This window comes from Pan troglodytes, chromosome 18 (genome assembly GCF_028858775.2).
Source record: "Pan troglodytes isolate AG18354 chromosome 18, NHGRI_mPanTro3-v2.0_pri, whole genome shotgun sequence".
In the NCBI taxonomy this organism is placed as follows: Eukaryota; Metazoa; Chordata; class Mammalia; order Primates; family Hominidae; genus Pan; species Pan troglodytes.
In genome coordinates this window covers 24,699,140-24,719,757 of record NC_072416.2, presented here as the reverse complement: position 1 = coordinate 24,719,757, position 20,618 = coordinate 24,699,140, and the positions used below count along the sequence as shown (strand labels likewise).

Genomic DNA, 20,618 nt, shown 5'->3' with positions numbered 1-20,618 from the left:
TGAGACAGGAGAATTGCTTAGATTCAGGAGGTGGAGGTTTTAGTGGGCCGAGATCAGGCCATTGCACTCCAGACTGTGCGACAGAACGAGACTCTGTCAAAAAAAAAAAAAAAAATTATCCTGCAAAATTTGAAAAGGAAATTCAAATCAACAGCTTCTAAACTACTTTTTAACATGACTCATAATAAGAAATACATTCTATAGTACATATATATGTTCTATAATTTTGAATAAAAGAATTAACCACATCACATTTATTTTACAACATGTAATACATATTTTTATTCTTCATTTGTTTTGAATGCTGTGTGCAGTCTACAAAAAGTCCAATAGTAATAATTAAATGTCATTAAGTTGAACATTATCTTGTCTTTTAAAATGATAATCTCAAAAATGATCTTTTATTTTTGAGATTTATATAGATACACACACACACACACACACACACACACACATATATTTTTGAGACAGTTTCACTCTGTCGCCCAGGCTGGAGTGCAATGGCACAATCTTGGCTCACTGCAACCTCCGTCTCCTGGGTTCAAGCAATTCCTCTGCCTCAGCCTCTGAGTAGCTGGGACTACAGGTGTGCACCACCATGCCCAGCTAATTTTTGTATTCTTAGTAGAGATGGGGTTTCACCATATTGGCCAGGCTCGTGTCAACTCTTGACCTCGTGATCTGCCCACCGCGGCCTCCCAAAGTGCTGGGACTATAGGTGTGAGCCACTGCACCCGGTCCAAGATAAAATTATTTTAACAATGTACTATGAAGAGAAAAACACTGGCTATGAAAGAATATGCATAGTTTTACCCTGTTTAAAAAATAAAGATTGAAAGAATACATATGCAAATAAGTTTCCTTTTATTTTTGGTAACACTTTACTGCATTGTCTGAATATTGACAATCAGTATGCATTATGAAGCTACATGGCTAACATTGTGTACTCACTGTGTGTGCCAGGCCCTGGGTTCAATGCTCTACATGCACTTATATTTCATTTAATTCTCTCTGCAACCTGAGATGGTATAGCCACCTCATTTTACAGAGTTGAAACTGAGGCTCAGAGACTGAAAGTTAAACCTGAGGTTGCAGTCAATAAGAGGCAGAGCTGGAACTGAAACCTACGTGTGTCTGACCACCAGTTCATGTTCTGACGGCAGGCTAGTCTGCATCACAGAGTGTGGAGTAGATGGTGCATGCCTGCTAGGATGGGCTAGGTATCACTGTAGGTAAGAAACAGCCCCAAACGATGGAAATGTACACCACTGAAGGCTCTTTTCCTGCCCATGCTGCACATCCTCCATGGCTCTCCTGTGCCCTGTGCCCCACATGCCCTCATCCTGCCATGAGAATAAAGGAGCAGCCTCCATATGGGAGCTGTCAGCTGCTCTAAGAGATGAAGGAGAGGGTGGCCAGTCTCAATGGCTCCCAACTCTTTTGCCTCGAGGTGACACGCTTCACTTCCACTCACATCTCTTGGGTCAAAGCAAATCCCATGGGTACATCCACTTTCAAGTGGCCCAGGAGAGAACCTGAAATACTCGGTGGACTCCATTAAGGCCGTCATATGGTGTCAGCCTGCATGGGAGACTGTGGAGGGGCAGAGGAGGAGAGTGGGGAACTGACGGGAAATGACAGGAGGACTAAGTCACCGCAGATTTGCTTTATCCTCAGCCAGGTGGAGTTTGTCCCAGAGCTGCACAAAATCATCACCAGCATGATGAAACGGAGTAGACTTCAGAAAAAGCAGTTTGGTCAGATGTAATCAGCAGTGAACTCAGAATCAACTGAGTGACATTGAGTCAGTAAATCTCTGACTGCCTCAGTTACCCCATATGATAGTTTTGAGGATGGGAACATTGAGAGAGTTGAGTTGGAAGGATATCAAGAGTAAAAATTCCAACATTTTAGTTCCTTTAAGTTAAATCCAGGCACTCTTTTTCCTGCAAGTCTCCTGTTCCTTTCAGATTGCACAGGTGAGAGTGCTCAGATTAGGGCTGGAGGTTGTAAACTATTGCTCCCACACTGACAGTGCCCCCGTGTCGTGCATGTATTCTGTGCATTTTCCTGTGCTAAACACTCTCCCAAAACATCGTGGGGCCTGATTCTTCCTCTTTGTTCCAATGGCCCTGCGTGACTCAAGTGCCCATTCAATAACCAGGACACAGAGGTCTTAGAGAGAAGCTCCATGAGGCCCCAGGTGCGAGCCTGTACCCTGCCAGAGCATGAGGCAAGGGACAGGGCATCGTCTGTGGGGATAGTGGGGGTAGTGGTCAGCCAGGCTTGGTGACTCTACTTGCTCACCAGATGATCCTACACCTGCCACCTCCGATGGATCCACTGCGTCTGTGCCTGCCTGTACTGCCGATGCTCCAGTGGATAACTCAGCATCCCAGCCTAGGCCCAATGCCACTGAAGATGGACCTGCCCCCTGGAGACCCAGGAGTCCTACCACTCAGCTGTCCCCAGGAGTGCCCAGACCCTCATTGTTATCCAGGACCTAGGAGCCCTACCCCTGGCCTTCCCTCATCAGCCGTAAATGATGATTTACTGCTGTTACCATCATCACTGCCTTCAGTGACCAAGGGCCTTCCAAGGTGCCAGCTCTGGAACGAAGGATGCCCTTGGGAGGTGATGACACTCAGGTACACGGGTGCTCAACAGATTGCTTCCTCCTATCCTCAGACGGTCTTTGCATGCTTGCAGCCATTGGCACTCCCATTGTATGGAAGGAAACCAGCCCAGGGTCACACAGCTGGTCAGCAGCAACATAGCTGGTCTCAAATCTAAGGTGCCTGGCCATGCCTCCATGAGGGACCGCCTGCAAGGGAGGTTGATCCTGGCTTTGGGGAGCCTTTCCTGGGCTGCACGAATAACCTCCATTGTTCGAGACCCCAAACTCTGCTCACATCTTCCTTTCCCTGTCTCTGCTTGGGCTATGATCACGGTGACTCTAGCAGCCCTTCATGGACATTATACTACTCTCTGCCATTCACTTTTGCTCTAATCTGACTTCAACCCCCACTTACTTGGTCTCTCCTTTTACAACCAACACAACCGAAATCTAGGGCTTCTTTTTTTTTTTTTTTTTTTTTTTTTTTTTTTTTTTTTTTTTTTTTTTGAGACAGAATGTCATTCCATTCTGTCACCCAGGCTGGAGTGCAATGGTACGATCTCGGCTCACTGCAACCTCCGCCTCCCGGGTCCAAGGGATTGTCCTGCCTCAGCCTCCTGAGTAGCTGGGATTACAGGCGTGTGCCACCATGGCTGGTTAATTTTTGTATTTTTAGTAGAGACGGGGTTTCACCATGTTGGTCAGGCTGGTCTCGAACTCCTAACCTCGTGATCCGCCTGCCTCAGCCTCCCAAAGTGCTGGGATTACAGGCGTGAGCCACCATGCCCAGCCAAATCTAGGGCCGGAACATGGCTGCAGCATATAAAAAGAATTGAATTCCATACTTTCGTTAACCCTGTTTTTTGTTTGTTTGTAGTTGTTGCTGTTTTTGAGACAGAGTCTCGCTCTGTCGCCTAGGCTGGGGTGGAGTGGTGCAATCTCGGCTCACTGCAGACTCTGCCTCCCGGGTTCAAACTATTCTCCTGCCTCAGCCTCCCAAGTAGGTGGGACTACAGGCGCCCACCACCACACCCGGCTAATTTTTGTATTTTATTAGAGACAGGGTTTCACCATATTGGCCAGGCTGGTCTGGAACTCCTGACCTTGTGATCCGCCCACCTCGGCCTCCCAAAGTGCTGGGATTACAGGCGTGAGCCACCACACCCAGCCCCTGTTTTGTTTTTGTTTTGCTTGCTTCTTAGGGTTGTTTTTCTATTTATGGTAAAGGCATTGGCTTTCCATTTGTAGCATCAATAGAATATTTCCTGTTTACAATAACCTTATGTCATAGTAAATGGTAAAGGGATTTAAAGCAGTGGTTTTCAGCTGCCAGAGGCCTGAGAGAGTTTGGGCACACTCTGTGTGATCGGGCAGAAGGCCTGTGGGAAGTTTAGCAGAGGACAGGGCCAGGAAAGGTGATGGACAGTGGGGGGTCTGTCCTGGTCACCAGGCCCCTGGGTCCTGCCCACCTGCTTGGAGCTCCCCACCCATCACACATGATGCTGCCAAGCCCTCTGGGTATTGTGGGCAAATACCTTAGGAGAGAAGTTGATGAACTTTGTTTCTTGAAATGCACAGATTCCTTGGACATCCCTGAGAGGTCAATCATGAAAGTCAACTTGGTTTTCTCCCCCTCATTTGGGTTCAGAATTTAAAGTCCACACACACGGGCAGTAAGATGATATAGATAAGGACATCATCACTCGGTTTCGGATGTTAAAATGTCTAGGTGGGTTAGGAGTGATTTGAGATCACACAACCTTGTGCCACAAAGAGGAATTCCCAGGCCAGAAGGAGACATTTTATTGCCATGTTATGATCTTATCATTGAGTTGAAAGGCGATCTTGTTTCATTTTGGATTCTTTCTTATGTTTATGTCTTCTAAGGGCACTTTGAATTTCCAAGCAAATAATAATTTTGAATTAGCTTTTAATCATTGAGTTCTAGCACAGTTATATGATCAGAAACATGCTTTGTGATTTGATTGCTCTCAAATATATTGAGATTTGCTGGAACAAAATAAGTCAGGTTAATTTTTGTAAATGTACCATGCATGCTTAAAATGAATGTATCTACATTTGTTCCTGAGATACAGGTGGATGGACGGATGGCTACATGGATGTGATGGAGATGGTTTACTATCGGGACCTTCCGCATCCTGCTGATGTTTTGTTGCTTAGGATATGAATGGCTGAGCGGAGGCTGTAAAACCTGGCACTCTGCTTGGGTATGAGGTTCTTCCTGCCATCCTGCCATCATTTGTTTTTTATGTTTTGTCACCAAAAGTGACCTTGAGGAACCCTGGGAGCTCAGGAAAGAAGGAGCGCCCAGAAGCAGGGACAGGGAGCTGGTTGGGGAGGACCAGAAATCAGGTTTGTGAAGGTTCCAGAGAGGACCTGTCCTTGCGAGGAGTGTGGGAGACTGAGATGGGGGAGGGGTCATTGGAATGATGCGGGCGCTACTTGGCATTGTCCATTGTGAGGCACCACCGGGGTCATCAGGGATTGGTGGAGAGGGAGTATAAAGCCCCAGGGTTGCCAAGGGAGGGCCCAGACCGAAGAAGGTTTGGTGGATAGCAGAACCTTTTTGTCTCCCTCTAATTGCTCCTAAGCCTCACGCTCCCTTGCCCCGCGTGTCCTGTTGCTTCCCTGATCTTCTCCGTGACCTGTAGCTAAACCTTCCACCAGCGCTTGAGAACTTAATTTGATCCGGATCCTTTCCCAGACCCCTTTCTTCTCCTCCTCCTCCTCCACCTCCTCCAGGTGCCCAACAGCCCCCTTCTCCTTTCCCTTCCCTTACTTCCCCCCTTCCCCTCCCCTTCCCCTCCCCCTCCCCTCCCCCTCCCCAACTCAGATCCGGCCCTGCTCCCCGTCCCCTTCCCTCCCCCCTGCCCTAAGCCACCTCCACCTCTGTCCTGGCCGCCTCAGGGCGCCCTGAAAGGACCAGGACATGCGGCTGCGGTGGTGGCTCCTCTTTTGGCTCCTGCTGGGATTTATCAGCCATCATCCTACCCCTGTGAGTAGACGCTGGACCCGCGGGGTTTCTTCCGTTTTACTGGGCTGTGTCACGCGGCATGAAATTACACAGCTCAGGCCTGTAATCCCAGCACTTTAGGGGGCCGAGGTGGGCAGATCACTCGAGTCCAGGAGTTGAAGAGTAGCCAGGGCATCATAGCGAAACCCCATCTCTACAAAAAATTCCAAAAAAGATTAGTTGGGCCTGGTGGTGCGTACCTGTTATTCCAGTTACTGGAGAGGCTGAGGTGGGAGGATCGCTTGGGCCCAGGAGCTGGACATTGCAGTGAGCCGAGATGGCCCCGCTGCACTCTTGTCTCTAATAAACAAAATGGACCAAAACAAAGTGAAATGTCATTTGATTTGTGTCATCTGGTTTGATGACTTTTTTTTTTTTTTTTTTAGACAGAGTCTCACTCTGTCGCCCAGGCTGGAGTGCAGTGGCAAGATCTCGGCTCACTGCAACCTCCGCTTCCGGGGTTCAAGCAATTGTCCTGCCTCAGCCTCCTGAGTAGCTCAGATTACAACGCCTGGCTAATTTTTGTATTTTTAGTAGACCACCACGCCTGGATAATTTTTGTATTTTTAGTAGAGACGGGGTTTCACCATGTTCGCCAGGATGGTCTCCATCTCTTGACCTCGTGATCTGCCTGCCTCGGCCTCCCAGTGCTGGGATTACAGGCGTGAGCCACCGCGCCTGGCCAAAATATATAACCTTAAGTGTAAGTTTACTAACTTTGGAAAGTATATACACCAGCATAAACCAACCCCCTTTCAAGATCTACATTATTTTATTTATTTATTTATTTATTTGAGACAGTTTCTCCCTTGTTGCCCAGGCTGGAGTGCAATGGGGCAATATCAGCTCACCGCAACCTCTGCTTCCCAGGTTCGAACGATTCTCCTGCCTCAGCCTCCCGAGTGGCTGGGATTACAGACATGTGCCACCACTCCCAGCTAATTTTGTATTTTTAGTAGAGATAGGGTTTCTCCATGTTGGTCAGGCTGGTTTTGAACTCCCGACCTCAGGTGATCCGCCCGCCTCGGCCTCCCAAAGCGTTGGGATTACAGGCGTGAACCACCATGCCCAGCCAAGATCTACACTATTATGTCACCCCAGAAAGTGAACTCTCACTCTTCCCAGCCAGTCTCTTTCTTATCATAGGTTAGCTTGCTTATTCTGGAATTTCGCGTATACAGATGCATGCCATGCCATAGGTACTCTTTTGTGTCTGCTTTGTTCTGCTCAACACCATGTTTCTGAAATCATTACCATTGTTGTATGGTTCTCTAACTCCATCATTTCCATTTCAGACTCAGCATATGCTCAGTTCAACCTGATGAAGGGCTATCTCTGTTTAATTCACCATCTTGAAAGAAACATTTAAAATTCAGATGTTTTCAAGAATATATAGTTAAATCCTGAGGAATCGATGTAGAAATGTTATCACAAGCTGTCTGAACTTACTCAGGGGAAGTCTTCGTCTTCACTCACATAAGAGTCTAATGGAATTAATACCAACAATCTTAGAGAAATCCCACACTATTCATGCCATTTTCATGATCTCCGCCTTGGTAATTTTTTTTTTTTTTTTTTTTTGAGACAGAGTCTCGCTCTGTCACCCAGGCTGAAGTGCAGTGGTGCGATCTCGGCTCACTGCAACCTCTGCCTCCCGGGTTCAAGTGATTCTTCTGCCTCAGCCTCCCAAGTAGCTGGAACTATAGGCGCGTGCCACCATGCCCTGCTAATTTTTTGTAATTTTAGTAGAGATGGGTTTCACCGTGTTAGCTAGGATGGTCTCAATCTCCTGATCTCGTGGTCCACCCACCTCGGCTTCCCAAAGTGCTGGGATTGCAGGCATGAGCCACCACGCCCGGCCCACCTTGTTAATTTTTAAGCACTAAAATTTGATACTTATTTGTGAATGAAGTAATCTCTTCATTGTATTTTTTTTTTTTTTTTTACTTATGCTGAGCTTTACATGACAAAGATTCATATAATCCAAGAGAGAAGTATTATTTAGAGGGATTCTTTTACCATGTGATATATAATAAATGCATCCAATGTTATACATCAATTTAAAAAACAAGTAAATAACTTTAAAGAAAAGATAACTACTGGCCAGGTGCAGTGGCTCACACCTGTATTCCCAGCACTTTGGGAGGCCGAGGCAGGTGGATCATGAGGTCAGGAGTTGGAGACCAGCCTGGCCAAGATGGTGAAACCCTGTTTCTACTAAAAATACAAAAATTAGCCAAGTGCGGTGGCAGGCGCCTGTAATCCCAATTACTCAGTAGCTGAGGCAGGAGAATCGCTTGAACCCGGGAGGCGGAGGTTGCAGTGAGCTGAGATCATGCCACTGCAATCTAGCCTGGGTGACAGAGCAAGACTTTGTCTCCAAACAAAAAGAAAAGATAATTACTTTATACTTAGCTTGTCTTAGCCATGAGTGACGGGCTGCATGTGGCCCAGGACGGTTTTGAATGCAGTTCAACACAAATTTGTAAACTTTCTTAAAACATTAGGAGATTTTGGCCAGGTACAGTGGCTCATGCCTGTAATCCCAGCACTTTGGGAGGCTGAGGCGGGCAGATTGCCTGAGGTCAGGAGTTCGAGACCACCCTGGCCAACATGGCAAAACCCCATCTCCACAAAAAATACAAAAATTTGCTGAGTGCATTGTCAGGCACCTGTACTCCCAGCTACTCAGGAGGCTGAGGCAGGAGAATCACTTGAACCTGAGAGGCAGAGGTTGCAGTGAGCCGAGAGCACGCCACTGCAGTCCAGCCTGGGTGACAGAGTGAGACCCCATCTCAAAAACAAAACACCAAACAAAAGCAAAAACAAAAAAAAAAAATGGCTAGGCACGGTGGCTCACACCTGTAATCCCAGCACTTTGGGAGGCCGAGGCAGGCAGATCGCCTATCAGGAGTTCAAGGCCAGACTGGCCAACATGGTGAAACCTCATCTCTACTAAAAATACAAAAATTAGTCGGGCATGGTGGCAGAGACCTGTAATCTCAGCTACTCGGGAGGCTGAGGGAGGAGAATGGCTTGAGCCCAGGAGCTGGAGGTTGCAGTGAGCCGAGATTGCACCACTGCACTCCAGCCTGGGCGACTGAGTGGAGCGGAACTCTGTCTCCAAAAAAAAAAAAAAAAAAAAAAGTTTTTTTTTAGATCATCAGCTATTGTTAGTGGTAGTGTATGTTATGTGTGGCTCAAGACAACTTTGCTTCTTTTAATATAGGCAGGGAAGTCAAAAGATTGGATATCCCTGCTTTATACCAAGAAAGACAGCACCCCACATTTGCAATGCCTAAAAACACTACCAGCCATCTGAAAAACATGAGACTTCTAACTTCTGTTCTTTTTTGTAGCAGTGGAATCCCACGGTGATATCTGAGGGATGTGGTTACCTTTTGGAGGAGGTTGACGGTTTCTAAGGATGATTCTTTCTGAGTGAAATATTGTCAGTGTCATTGACCTTTTCATTATTTCAACTATTATTATTCCAGGTTATCAATACTCTGGCTGTCTATCGTCATCGTGAGACTGACTTTTGTGGAGGAGTTCGAGACCACCCTGGCCAACATGGCAAAACCCCATCTCCACAAAAATTGGATAATTTGATAATTATCATTATTGAGTTTCTGAGACCTTACACATTTACCATTCTCTTCTGCACAAATTACCTTTGTGTGAGTATACTAACTTTCTGTAGAGGTATACTTGTAATCACAAATAAGAATAAATTATATAAAACAATTCACATTTCTGGACTTCATTATGAATATGTGGTTTTACCCAAAAAATCAGGGAAATGATTTATTAGCATAAGAATTATGAAAATGTCTGCCATTAACATTATGAAAATTAAATAGGTTGGTGTTTGTTTAATAGAATGTCAACAGAGCTTTTGGTCAAAAATAAGTTTTTTTAACCTTTGTGCTATTTATCACAAATGGAGTATGAGGTTTCGTCACTTAAATAGGAAATTCTTTCTAAACTCTTCTGCTTTATAGTTCTATCGTATGGGTGGAAGGAAAGCTTGCAATCTCCTCTCTGAAGATTCACTGCAGAAATGAGCTGACAACAGACAGCTTAACAGGAAAAGAAAAACATAGAACAGGCATAAACATGGGAACCAGCTGAAAAATGAGACTGCTAGAAGGGCCGGATAGTTGATGCTTAAAGAGCACCCTCTTGTGAGGGGAGAGGGAGATAGATGGAGATGTAGGCCATTTAGAGGGGCAGCAAATGATTTTTAGGGGAAATGAAAGAGCCCAAGGAACAAACAATTGGCCTGAGACAAAGTTCCTCTGAGGTCATAGGGACGAGGTGACAAACTGCCGGAAGGTGAAGGGCAGAACTGCACTGCGTCTCATGATGCAGAGAAAGCCCCAGAGAATCTCTTAGAACTGCCCTCCAAGAGAATCAATGAAAAGTGTGTCTGGGCAGGGTAATTTTGAATGACATCATTCAAAGTGCATGTTCCCACTTGCAACTGGAGAGAGATCAGTATGTCAAAAGTCTGTACTTGGTAAGAATTTGGCTGCTAAGTTGTGCCATAATTTGTCTTTTGAGCCTTTTTTCCTTTGGGGAAGTTGAGCTCTACATTTTGTCTTGCCATTCATGACAGTAAAAATGTGGTTGTCTGGGGGCTGAACCTCCTTCTGAACAATGATCCAAGATAAAAGTACTAATACCACAATGCTTTTTTATATTCAAGGGAAGAGGAAGTATGTTTCAGTTTAACCACCTAGATAATTACACATCATTTGGCACTGCCTTTCAAGATATGTAGAAAACAGAAAATATATGAGTTATGAAGATATCTAGGCACATTTAACATTCTCTATGCCACTTAGTCCTGAACAGAGAATTTTTGGTATAAATTGGAGGAAGCTTTTTTTTTTTTTTTTTTTTTTTTTCCTTTTCTCACCCCCGAGACGAGTCTCCCTCTGTTGCCCAGGCTGGAGTATAATGGTGTGAGCTTGGCTCACTGCAACCTCCATCTCCTGGCTTCAAGCGATTCCCCTGCCTCAGCCTCTCAAGTAGCTGGGATTACAGGTGCCCACCACCATGCCCAGCTAATTTTTGTATTTTTAGTAGAGTCGGGGTTTTAGCATGTTGGCCAGGCTAGTCTCAAAACCCGACCTCAAATGATCCACCCGCCTCAGCCTCCCAAAGTGCTGGGATTACAAGCGTGAGCCACCACGTGAGCCAGGGGAAGTTTTTTAATTTACCACTTTTTAACAGTTCCATTTAGGAAAGTTCAGTTGAGCTGTTGGACTTGGACAACTTCGCACCTCTCATCTTTGTCCTTGTCATCTAGTCATCTATACCATTACCTCCTAAGCAGGGACATCATGGGTGCCATGAAGCATTCATGCGTGATGGCATTTCTTTGCTTGTCATTTCTTCATGTGTTTGACATTTCTCCTAGCTCCAAACTGGGCCAGCTACCTTTCCTATGAAATCTAGCAGTAGCTGTGGGATTGACGTGGTTGCTCTTTTCATCTTTTTAGATTACCCATTGCTTCTCTCGAAATCCTAGTACATGATTTTTTTTTTTATCCTATGTGCAGAAATCAGGAAAAAACAAATTCTACCAAGAATTTGAAAGATATTATTTCAGGCCAGGTGTGGTGGCTCATGCCTGTAATCCCAGCACTTCGGGAGGCTGAGGCAGGTGGATCACTTGAGGTCAGGAGTTCAAGACCAGATGGGCCAACATGGTGAAACCCCATCTCTACTGAAAAGACAAAAATTAGCCAGGCATGGTAGCAGGCACCTGTAATCCCAGCTACTTGGGAGGCCGAGGCACAAGAATCGCTTGAATCTGGGAGGTGGAGGTTGCCGTGAGCCAAGGTAGCGCCACTGCACTTCAGCATGGTTGAGAGTGACACTCCATCTCAAGAAAAAAGTCATTTCAATGACTACCTCAGGAGATTCATAGGTATCTGACCCACATCTGAGATGGGATTTGCATTGCATTTTCGCTATGATGAGAACAAATATTTAATATCTTAGAAGATTAAAAGCATACTGTGATAATATGGAAATCTTGGTAGGAATTCAGTCATTAGTGAGAATGTTTTGCGTTAAGTTCAAACCAGCCTCAATGAAGCTGATGTGAGGGAAGGGAAAGTGAACTCTGAGTAGAGCAGGGACAGAAGGAAGATGCTCCAGTGCAGATCAGGAAGGAGCAGGGGGTGAAATGTTACAAATTCTAGAACTCAGAGAGCTGAAGGTAATTACTTCCTTTTCAAGTTGTGAAACATGTTAACCTGTGGTAAAATACTTAGAAGATTATAATTACCATCTAACCGTGTTGAAGTGTACAGTTCCGTTGTGTGAAGTATATTCATGTCATTTTTTTTTTTTTTTTTTTTTTTTTGAGATGGAGTCTCACTCTGTCACCAGGCTGGAGTGCAGTGGTGGGATCTTGGCTCACTGCAACATCTGCCTCCTGAGTTCAAGCAGTTCTCTTGCCTCAGCCTCCCGAGTAGCTGGGACTACAGGCGTGCATCACCATGCTCAGCTAATTTTTGTATTTTTAGTAGAGACGGGGTTTCACCATGTTGCCCAGGATGGTCTCCATCTCTTGACCTTGTGATTCACCCGCCTCAGCCTCCCAAAGTGCTGGGATTACAGGTGTGAGCTACCGCACCTGGCCTATTTTTTTTTTGAGACAGCGTTTCAATTTTGTTGCCCAGGTTGGAGTGCAATGGCACAATCTCATCTCACCACAACCTTTTCCTGCTGGGTTCAAGTGATTCTCCTGCCTCAGCCTCCCGACTAGCTGGGATTACAGGCATGCACCACCATGCCTGGCTAATTTTGTATTTTTAGCAGAGACAGCGTTTCTCCATGTTGGTGAGGCTGGTCTCAAACTCCCGACCTCAGGTGATCCGCCTGCCTCGGCCTCCCAAAGTGCTGGGATTACAGGAGTGAGCCACCGTGCCAGCCTCATGTCATTCTTTGTGTGTGTGTGTGACAGAGTCTCATTCTGTCGCTCAGGCTGGAGTGCAGTGGTGTGATCTCGGCTCACTGCAACCTCCGCCTCCCAGCTTCAAACGGTTCTCTGCCTCAGCCTCCCGAGTAGCTCGGAATACAGGCGCCCGCTGCCATGCCCGGCTAATTTTTGTATTTTTAGTAGAGACGGGGTTTCACCATCTTGGCCAGGCTGGTCTTGAACTCCTGACCCCGTGATCCACCTGCCTCGGCCTCCCAAAGTACTGGGATTATACGCATGAGCCACCGTGCCCAGCCGTCATTCTTATATTATTATTTCCTAGTTGTCTTTCCTGAAGACTATCTTCCAGTCTGAAAATGGACATGATGGATCCACAGATGTACAACAGAGAGCCTGGAGGTCCAACCGACATAGACAGGAAGGTATGGCTCTGTTGGAGTCCCCATAGTGTGGAAATGAGTTTGCCCTGGAAAGGGAAAGAACAGCTTCTTGCCCTCAGGTTTCTCACCTTCTCCTGTCCTCACTCTCACCAAGGGCTGAGGTCCATTTGTATGCACACAAAGAAAAGAGTTTCTTCCTTTCCAGGAAATAAAATTGGCCGGAAAGACGTCATTACTCTACGGAGATACGTGAAAAGAAAAGTTAGAGCTAAAATCCATAAGATGAAGGTGACAACGAAAATCAACCATCATGACAAAATCAATGGAAAGAGGAAGACCGCCAAAAAAGAGTAAGATATGCCTTGACACAAATACTGTTGTATGAACCATGTGCCAATCAAAGTAGACAACTGTAAAGTCCTTGAGAATATTTTCTACAATATTTGTGGCAAATTCAGTGGGTTCAAAATTGAGTTTGTCCTTTCTGCTTCATTAGTTTAAGCTGTATAATTCCTTTCCCTTCCTACATTCTTGTTTGTCATCTTTTCGGGGGAAGAGGAGTTGCTAGTACTGGCATTGGTTTTCCTTTCTCTTTTTTTTTTTTTTTTTTTTTCGTGAGATGGAGCTTTGCTGTTGTTGCCCAGGCTGTAGTGCAATGGCACAATCTCAGCTCACTGCCTTTTGGGTTCAAGCGATTCTCCTGCCTCAGCCTCCCAAGTAGCTGGGATTACAGGTGCCCACCACCACGCCCAGCTAATTTTTGTATTTTTCCTAGAGATGGGGTTTCACCATGTTGTCCAGGCTGGTCTCGAACTTCTGACCTCAGGTAATCCACCCGCCTCAGCCTCCCAAAGTGCTGGGATTAGAGGCGTGAGCCACCACAGCCAGCCTTTTTTTTTTTTTTTTTAATTTTGAGATAGAGTCTCGCTCTGTCGCCCAGGCTGGAGTGCTATGGTGCAATCTTGGCTCACTGCAACCTCTGCCTCCCAGTTTGAAGCAATTCTGCCTCAGCTTCCCGAGTAGCTTGGATTACAGGTGTGTGCCACCACATTTGGCCAAATTTTTTTTTTTTTTTTTTTTTTGAGACAGAGTCTCACTCTGTCACCCAGGCTAGAGTGCAGTGGCATGATCTTGGCTCGCTGCAACCTCCACCCCCCAGGTTCAAGCGATTCTTATCCCTCAGCCTCTTGAGTAGCTGGGACTACAGGCATATGCCACCATGCCCGGATAATTTTTGTATTTTTAGTAGAGGCGGGGTTTCACCATATTGTCCAAGCTGGTCTAGAACTCCTGACATCATGATCCGCACACCTCGGCCTCCCAATGTGCTGGGATTACAGGCATGAGCCACCGTGCCCAGCCCAATTTTTGTAATTTTAGTAGAGACAGGGGTTCACCATGTTGGCCAGGCTAGTCTTGAACTCCTGACCTCAGGTGATCTGCCTACCTCAGCCTCCCAGTGTGAGCCACCACACCCAGCCTGGATTGTTGAATTCAATGCTTGGGTCACCTCCAGATTCATTTTCACAGTCTTTCATGTTTTGGTCATATTACATTGTATTTTGCTGCCATATGACTGATCTTTTTTTGTTAAATGTGAGATACTTGTTAAAAAATATTTAGCAATGAATTGAGGCCTAGTAGCATGTTATCTTGCTGCAGAAGAGATGGGAGTCTACTTCTGGGGGATGGTCAGGGGTCCTCCATACAGGCTGCAATTGAGGTCGTCGGTGCAGGCTCAGTCCCTACAAAGGCCAGGGTATTTCCTGTCCACCTCTATTCTGATGCATGACTCTTCTGGGTCTCAACCAGAGCCAGTGGACTTCAGTATGGGTCGCTTTCATTGGCAGACCCTCAATCCACTTGTTTTCCATCTAATCCCACGCATGTGTGCAAAAGCTGCTGTGCTTCTTTGCATCTCAGTAGTTCCTTCTGGAATTCAGCAATGAAACTCAGGGAAATGGGTTCCAAATGCGAGGCTGACTTTCGTCCTGGGTTTCCTTCTTCTCCATCTTCACCTCATGTCTGTTTACTGCCATGTTAGCAATTTGATGTATTCAATCATGGGTTTTATATTCTGTTTGGTGTCCCCCATTGTTCTCATCAGAGATCAGAAGCTTCAGATGCACTTACGTCAACTCAAAAGTAGAATGCTTCCTTAGCTTCCCTCCAGAGTCAGGTTTTGTGTTTCTAGTTCCCAAGTGCACAGCAGGAGTAGTGATGTCCTCACTGGCTTCTCATTTGCATTAAACTGTGAGCTTCTGTAGCGTGGGGACAGGACCCTGCTCCCATTGCATTCTCAGCACCTCACCACACACTCCTTGTTGGAGGCCACTCCAGACAGCATGTGCTGAAGGATGCCCTGTGGTCAGAAACAAGTTCATTAACTTTCTCTTTGAAGTGTTTTCGTCCCTGTTTCCTAGCGTTCTGGGAATTTTACACATCCTTCCTATAAAACCAAGTATCAGGTGAGATCCTTAGGATCAGGACCATGAATCAAGTGGTGTGAGGGCAACACAGCAAACTTACCCTTTTTAGGCTGTTTCCTTTTTCTGCCCTCAATCTCTGTGAACTGAACCTTGTTAAAGTCAGTCAACACCAGGGTGGATGGTTTGCAGTTGTCACCTATTTTCAGGACATAACACCCTGACTTAGGAGCCATTCCGATCATTTGTAATTCAATAGATGCGCCCAGCATTCAGAGTGCCTTTTCTGTCAACCAGGATCTTTAAAGTCGATGACAAGAGTTCCAGTCCTGAATCATGGCAAAGTGCAGTAGTGAACTGCGGGGTTAATGACACCATATTCTGGAAGGATCTCTCTATGGCTGATGGTCTCAGTTCCGGCATCAGCCTCTGACTGAGAATCAGGTCTCACACAGGAGGAGTCAGATGAGGAGCAATCCTCTGCTTCCGATGGAGTTAGTTGTGATGAATTGGTGAGGTCTGGTTTTTCACACTGAACTAAAATGAGCTTTCGCTGTGTCAAGCACAAGACTGACCCCAGAAACACACATAGTGCACCTCATAGAAGCTTTTAATAGTCTTTATATTTACTAAAGAATAGGACTAACTATGGAACTATGAAGATGAGCTGGAAATGACAGGTGACTTGCCAGCAGGCCAGAGTGTGACTTTTTTTTGTCCCTCAATGGGAGGTGTCAATTCTCCCTTTGGTTGTGAGAATCAGTTGGTTCATTTGTGGAAAGGTTGCAGGGGGGATCTTTGAATCACAGCCTTCAGATGCCAGAAGGGCAGAGGGAATCCCACACGGGCTGGTGGATCATGTGTGTGCATTTCTCTCCCTTCTAATCTGAGGAAACTAAGCATGAAAGAATGTGAGCATGCAGAAAAGGAGAGGTAGGTATCAGAGGCAGAGGAAAATGGGAAATTGGATATGAAAGAAATACACACCTACAAGTGAGTTCAGAAACTGAACCCCACCCTCCTGGGAAACGCCCATTGGAGTGTTGTTTTTAACCTTTGTACAATGTTTAGACCCAGTAAATGCATAAATAGGAACAAATGGTCAGAAGACATATCATGAGAGAGAGAGAGTTCACAAAACAGAAAACAAAGTACCTTAATATTTACCAGTGACCAAAAGATGTGAAGTAGCAAAACATCTCCTGACCCCATTGCCAGCTAGACTGTGTGGAAACTCGGTTCATACCAGCCATTCTAGGGGTGGGGTGAGTTGTTGTCATCCTTAGGAAAGTGTATTGTTGTAGGATCAACCACATCCTTCAAAAGGACTATGCCTGTTTATAAGCCCAGCTGTTTCTGCCCTGTGAAACACGGTAAGGATATTAATACAAAGAGAATACAGCTTTATGATAAAAGATGCTCAATGAAGGATGAATTAGGGATATACTGAGAATGGGGAAGGAAACTATCATCTCAGAAGTCAGCAGGCAGTAAGCAAGAGGAGGAATCAATATAGCAACAGTTTGGATCAGACTGTACAGTTTTTTTGTTTTTGTTTTTGTTTTTCTGAGATGGAGTCTCGCTGTGTCACCTAGGCTGGAGTGCAATGACGTGATCTTGGCTCACTGCAACCTCCGCCTCCCAGGTTCAAGTGATTCCCCTGCCTCAGCCTCCCGAGTAGCTGGGATTACAGGTGCCTGCCACCATGCCTGGCTAATTTTTTGTATTTTTAGTAGAGAAGGGGTTTCACCATATTAGCCACAATGGTCTCAATCTCCTGACCTCATGATCCATCCGCCTCGCCCTCCCAGAGTGCTGGGATTACAGGCATCAGCCACCGTGACCGGCTCAGACTGTACTCTTATAGCCATCTGAAATACGTTTTCTAGGTATAGATAGATTGTGTAAGGGTACAGTTGTGAGGATAACAGAAATATGGCAGATTATTTAAAATCATCCTGAAAGTGGTGCTTTATCTGATGAAAGTGATTGTAATCCATAGGAAAATGTTTCAACGTGCGCAAGAGTTGCGGCGGCGGGCAGAGGACTACCACAAATGCAAAGTAAGGAGCTTCCTCCCCGCAGTTGCAGGATAGTTCAGTGCTGATGCAGATGATGCCACGGCCCTTAGACTCTCTCAACATTCAATTTCTCATGTGTTGGCTTTTTCAGATCCCTCCTTCTGCAAGAAAGCCTCTTTGCAACTGGGTAAGTTTGCTTGTTTTCCTTGCTTTTGGACATAGTCTGCCAGGTCAGGACATGGATACATTTTTCTCCCTACAGCTCTGTGCTCAAGCCCTGCAGAGGGAGATGGCAGAGAGAATGGCTGCCTACAAGCATCACAGTCCCATCCCTGTTGGTAACCATGTTGTGCAAAAACACTTTCATCCCCACCCAGTGGGGCCCCTGATCTAATATTCTAAGTGTCAGAGGTCCCGTATTTGTAATAGCAAATGGGCCCTGACTGTAAATTAGTGAAGAGTGAATGTAACTTATTACCCACAGGGACAATTCCAAATGAAGGCCTTAAATGATGCTCAGCTAAGCTGGTTCTTGTGTGGCCTCTGAGCCACCTTCAAAAGCTGCTGAGTCCTATGATTACATGTGATGGGACTTGTACGCTTGAAGTGAAACACAGTTTTAACACTTGCTTTGTTTAGAATTCCCACCTCATTTTTCCATGGACAAAAGTATTGTTCATGTCTTAGTGCACTTACAATTTGGTATTACCTGGGAGTGAAAAGAAATATTATAGCCATGCCTAACTGACTTCTTGAGATAAGATTGTTCTGTCAGAAAACCCTCTCCCAGTTCCCCTGCAGCTCTTCAGGAATCCACATCTCTCCAGAGCTCTTTGTTCTCATGAGTGGCACCTCCAGAGTGAAGAAGATCCTTTGTCAAGAAGGGAAACAGAGGGGAAATGAGAGGGGCCTGCAGGCAGAGCTGGAATCAACTTCCACTCTGCCTCTTGCAAGCTGTGTGACCCTGGGCACAATTTCTCCTTCCTCTGGAAGCCTCTGTTTTCTTAGATTTGGAGCAGGGTGGTCACACTGACCTTGCAGAGTTCTGAGAATCCGAGACAGAACATAAAAGGCCTGGAAAACATTCTCCAAAAAGAAGCTGCAACATGTGTGGACAATGGGCTTTTCATGCCTCTCTTACTGTCTCTTACTGTCTGTTGACCTGGTGCAAGAAACATGCTCTGGTGATGGCTGTGAGGGAGGAATGAGGATAGACATAGACACTCCTGTGTCTCAAACATGCTTCTTTATTACTCTGTTATGACTCTGTCTTCCCTGGGGCAGGACCCCAGCCTGCCTACATTTGCAGACAGACACAGTGGCATGTGGAGACAACAGTGTGTCCCAATGACTTTTCTTTACCCCCCAGCTGTCAGCAGTACTCAGTGGAAGGGTGATATTATGACACTGATACTGCTATTTTGAAACCTGGAGGATGGAAGGGTGCAAAAATCTATCACCAGCAACAGAAGGTGCAGACTGTGTTGGTGGCAGTAATTTTGTCCATCAAATGGATATGTGTGAAAGCATTCCCTCCTTTGTCCCTACAGGTCAGAATGGCGGCAGCGGAGCATCGTCATTCTTCAGGATTGCCCCACTGGCCCTACCTCACAGCTGAAACTTTAAGAAACAGGATGGGCCACCAGCCACCTCCTCCAACTCAACAACGTTCTATAACTGAAAACTCCCTGAGCCTCAAGACACCTCCTGAGTGTCCGCTCCATCCCCTTCCACCCTCAGCGGATGATAATCTCAAGACGCCTCCCGAGTGTCTCATCACTCTTCTTCCACCCTCAGCTCCACCCTCAGCGGATTATAATCTCAACAGGCCTGCCGAGTGTCTGCTCTATCCCCCTCCACCCTCAGCGGATGATAATCTCAAGACACCTCCCGAATGCCTAATTACTCCCCTTCCACCCTCACCTCCACCCTCAGCTCCACCCTCACCTCCACCCTCACCTCCACCCTCACCTCCACCCTCAGCTCCACCCTCACCTCCACCCTCACCTCCACCCTCACCTCCACCCTCAGCTCCACCCTCAGCGGATGATAATATCAACAGGCCTGCCGAGTGTCTGCTCTATCCCCCTCCACCCTCAGCGGATGATAATCTCAAGACACCTCCCGAATGCCTGATTACTCCCCTTCCACCCTCACCTCCACCCTCACCTCCACCCTCACCTCCACCCTCACCTCCACCCTCACCTCCACCCTCACCTCCACCCTCAGCTCCACCCTCACCTCCACCCTCAGCTCCACCCTCACCTCCACCCTCACCTCCACCCTCAGCTCCACCCTCACCTCCATCCTCACCTCCACCCTCAGCTCCACCCTCACCTCCACCCTCACCTCCACCCTCAGCTCCACCCTCAGCGGATGATAATCGCAAGACACCTCCCTTAGCTACTCAGGAGGCTGAGGCAGAAAAACCACCCAAACCCAGGAGGCCGAGGGCCGATGACGTGGACCCATCATCGCCCGAACCCAAGAGGCGGAGGGCCGATGACGTGGACCCATCATCATCCACACCCAAGAGGCGGAGGGCCGATGACATGGACCCATCATCATGCAAACCCAAGAGGTGGAGGGCCGATGACGTGGACCCATCATCATCCACACCCAAGAGGCGGAGGGCCGATGACGTGGACCCATCATCACGCAAACCCAAGAGGCGGAGGGCCAATGACGTGGACCCATCATCATCCACACCCAAGAGGCGGAGGGCCGATGACGTGGAACCGTCATCACGCAAACCCAAGAGGCGGAGGTTGAGTTAGCTGAGAACAGGCCATTGCACTCAAGCCTGAGCAATAAAAATAAAATTGAGTAGAACAAAATAAAAAAATCAAAAAACAAAACAAAACCCACACTCCAAAAACAAACTAACAGAGAATAAATAAATAATATAAAAATAAAATAAATACTGCAGTCCTTATGTTATTGCTTTGTTTCGATATCTGGTATGATTGCCTGAGGGACCTGAGGTTTTTAATCATGGGGTTTTTTTAAATCTTTAGAAGTGGTTGGTTATGTAAAATATTATTATTATTATTTTTTGAGACTGGATTTTGCTGTGTCACCCAGGCTGGAGTGCAGTGGCTTGATCACAGCTCACTGCAGCCTCAACCTCCTGGGCTTCAAGCAATCCTCCTGCCTCAGCCTCCCAAGTAGCTGGGATC

General features: G+C 46.4%; 1 protein-coding gene across 17 annotated transcripts in view; it reads left to right on the top strand.

Moving 5' to 3' along the window:
- LOC129137399 (nuclear pore complex-interacting protein family member A7) overlaps positions 1-20,360 on the top strand; it is a 50,449-nt gene extending 30,089 nt beyond the window's left edge. For 11 of the 17 annotated variants that reach the window (XM_063796825.1, XM_054668997.2, XM_063796832.1 and 8 more), the window contains 6 exons: positions 9,149-9,331; positions 12,935-13,034; positions 13,198-13,342; positions 17,421-17,481; positions 17,591-17,626; positions 18,990-20,360. In XM_063796825.1, coding sequence (XP_063652895.1) covers positions 9,149-9,331; positions 12,935-13,034; positions 13,198-13,342; positions 17,421-17,481; positions 17,591-17,626; positions 18,990-20,216 — 1,752 coding nt within the window. In that variant the 3' untranslated portion in view covers positions 20,217-20,360. Of the gene's footprint in view, positions 1-2,310; positions 2,649-4,713; positions 5,634-7,003; positions 7,208-9,148; positions 9,332-12,934; positions 13,035-13,197; positions 13,343-17,420; positions 17,482-17,590; positions 17,627-18,989 lie in introns of those variants that run through there. The other 6 variants (XM_063796834.1, XM_063796826.1, XM_054668995.1 and 3 more) reach the window with 6 other exon arrangements.
- The last annotated feature ends 258 nt before the right edge of the window (positions 20,361-20,618 follow it).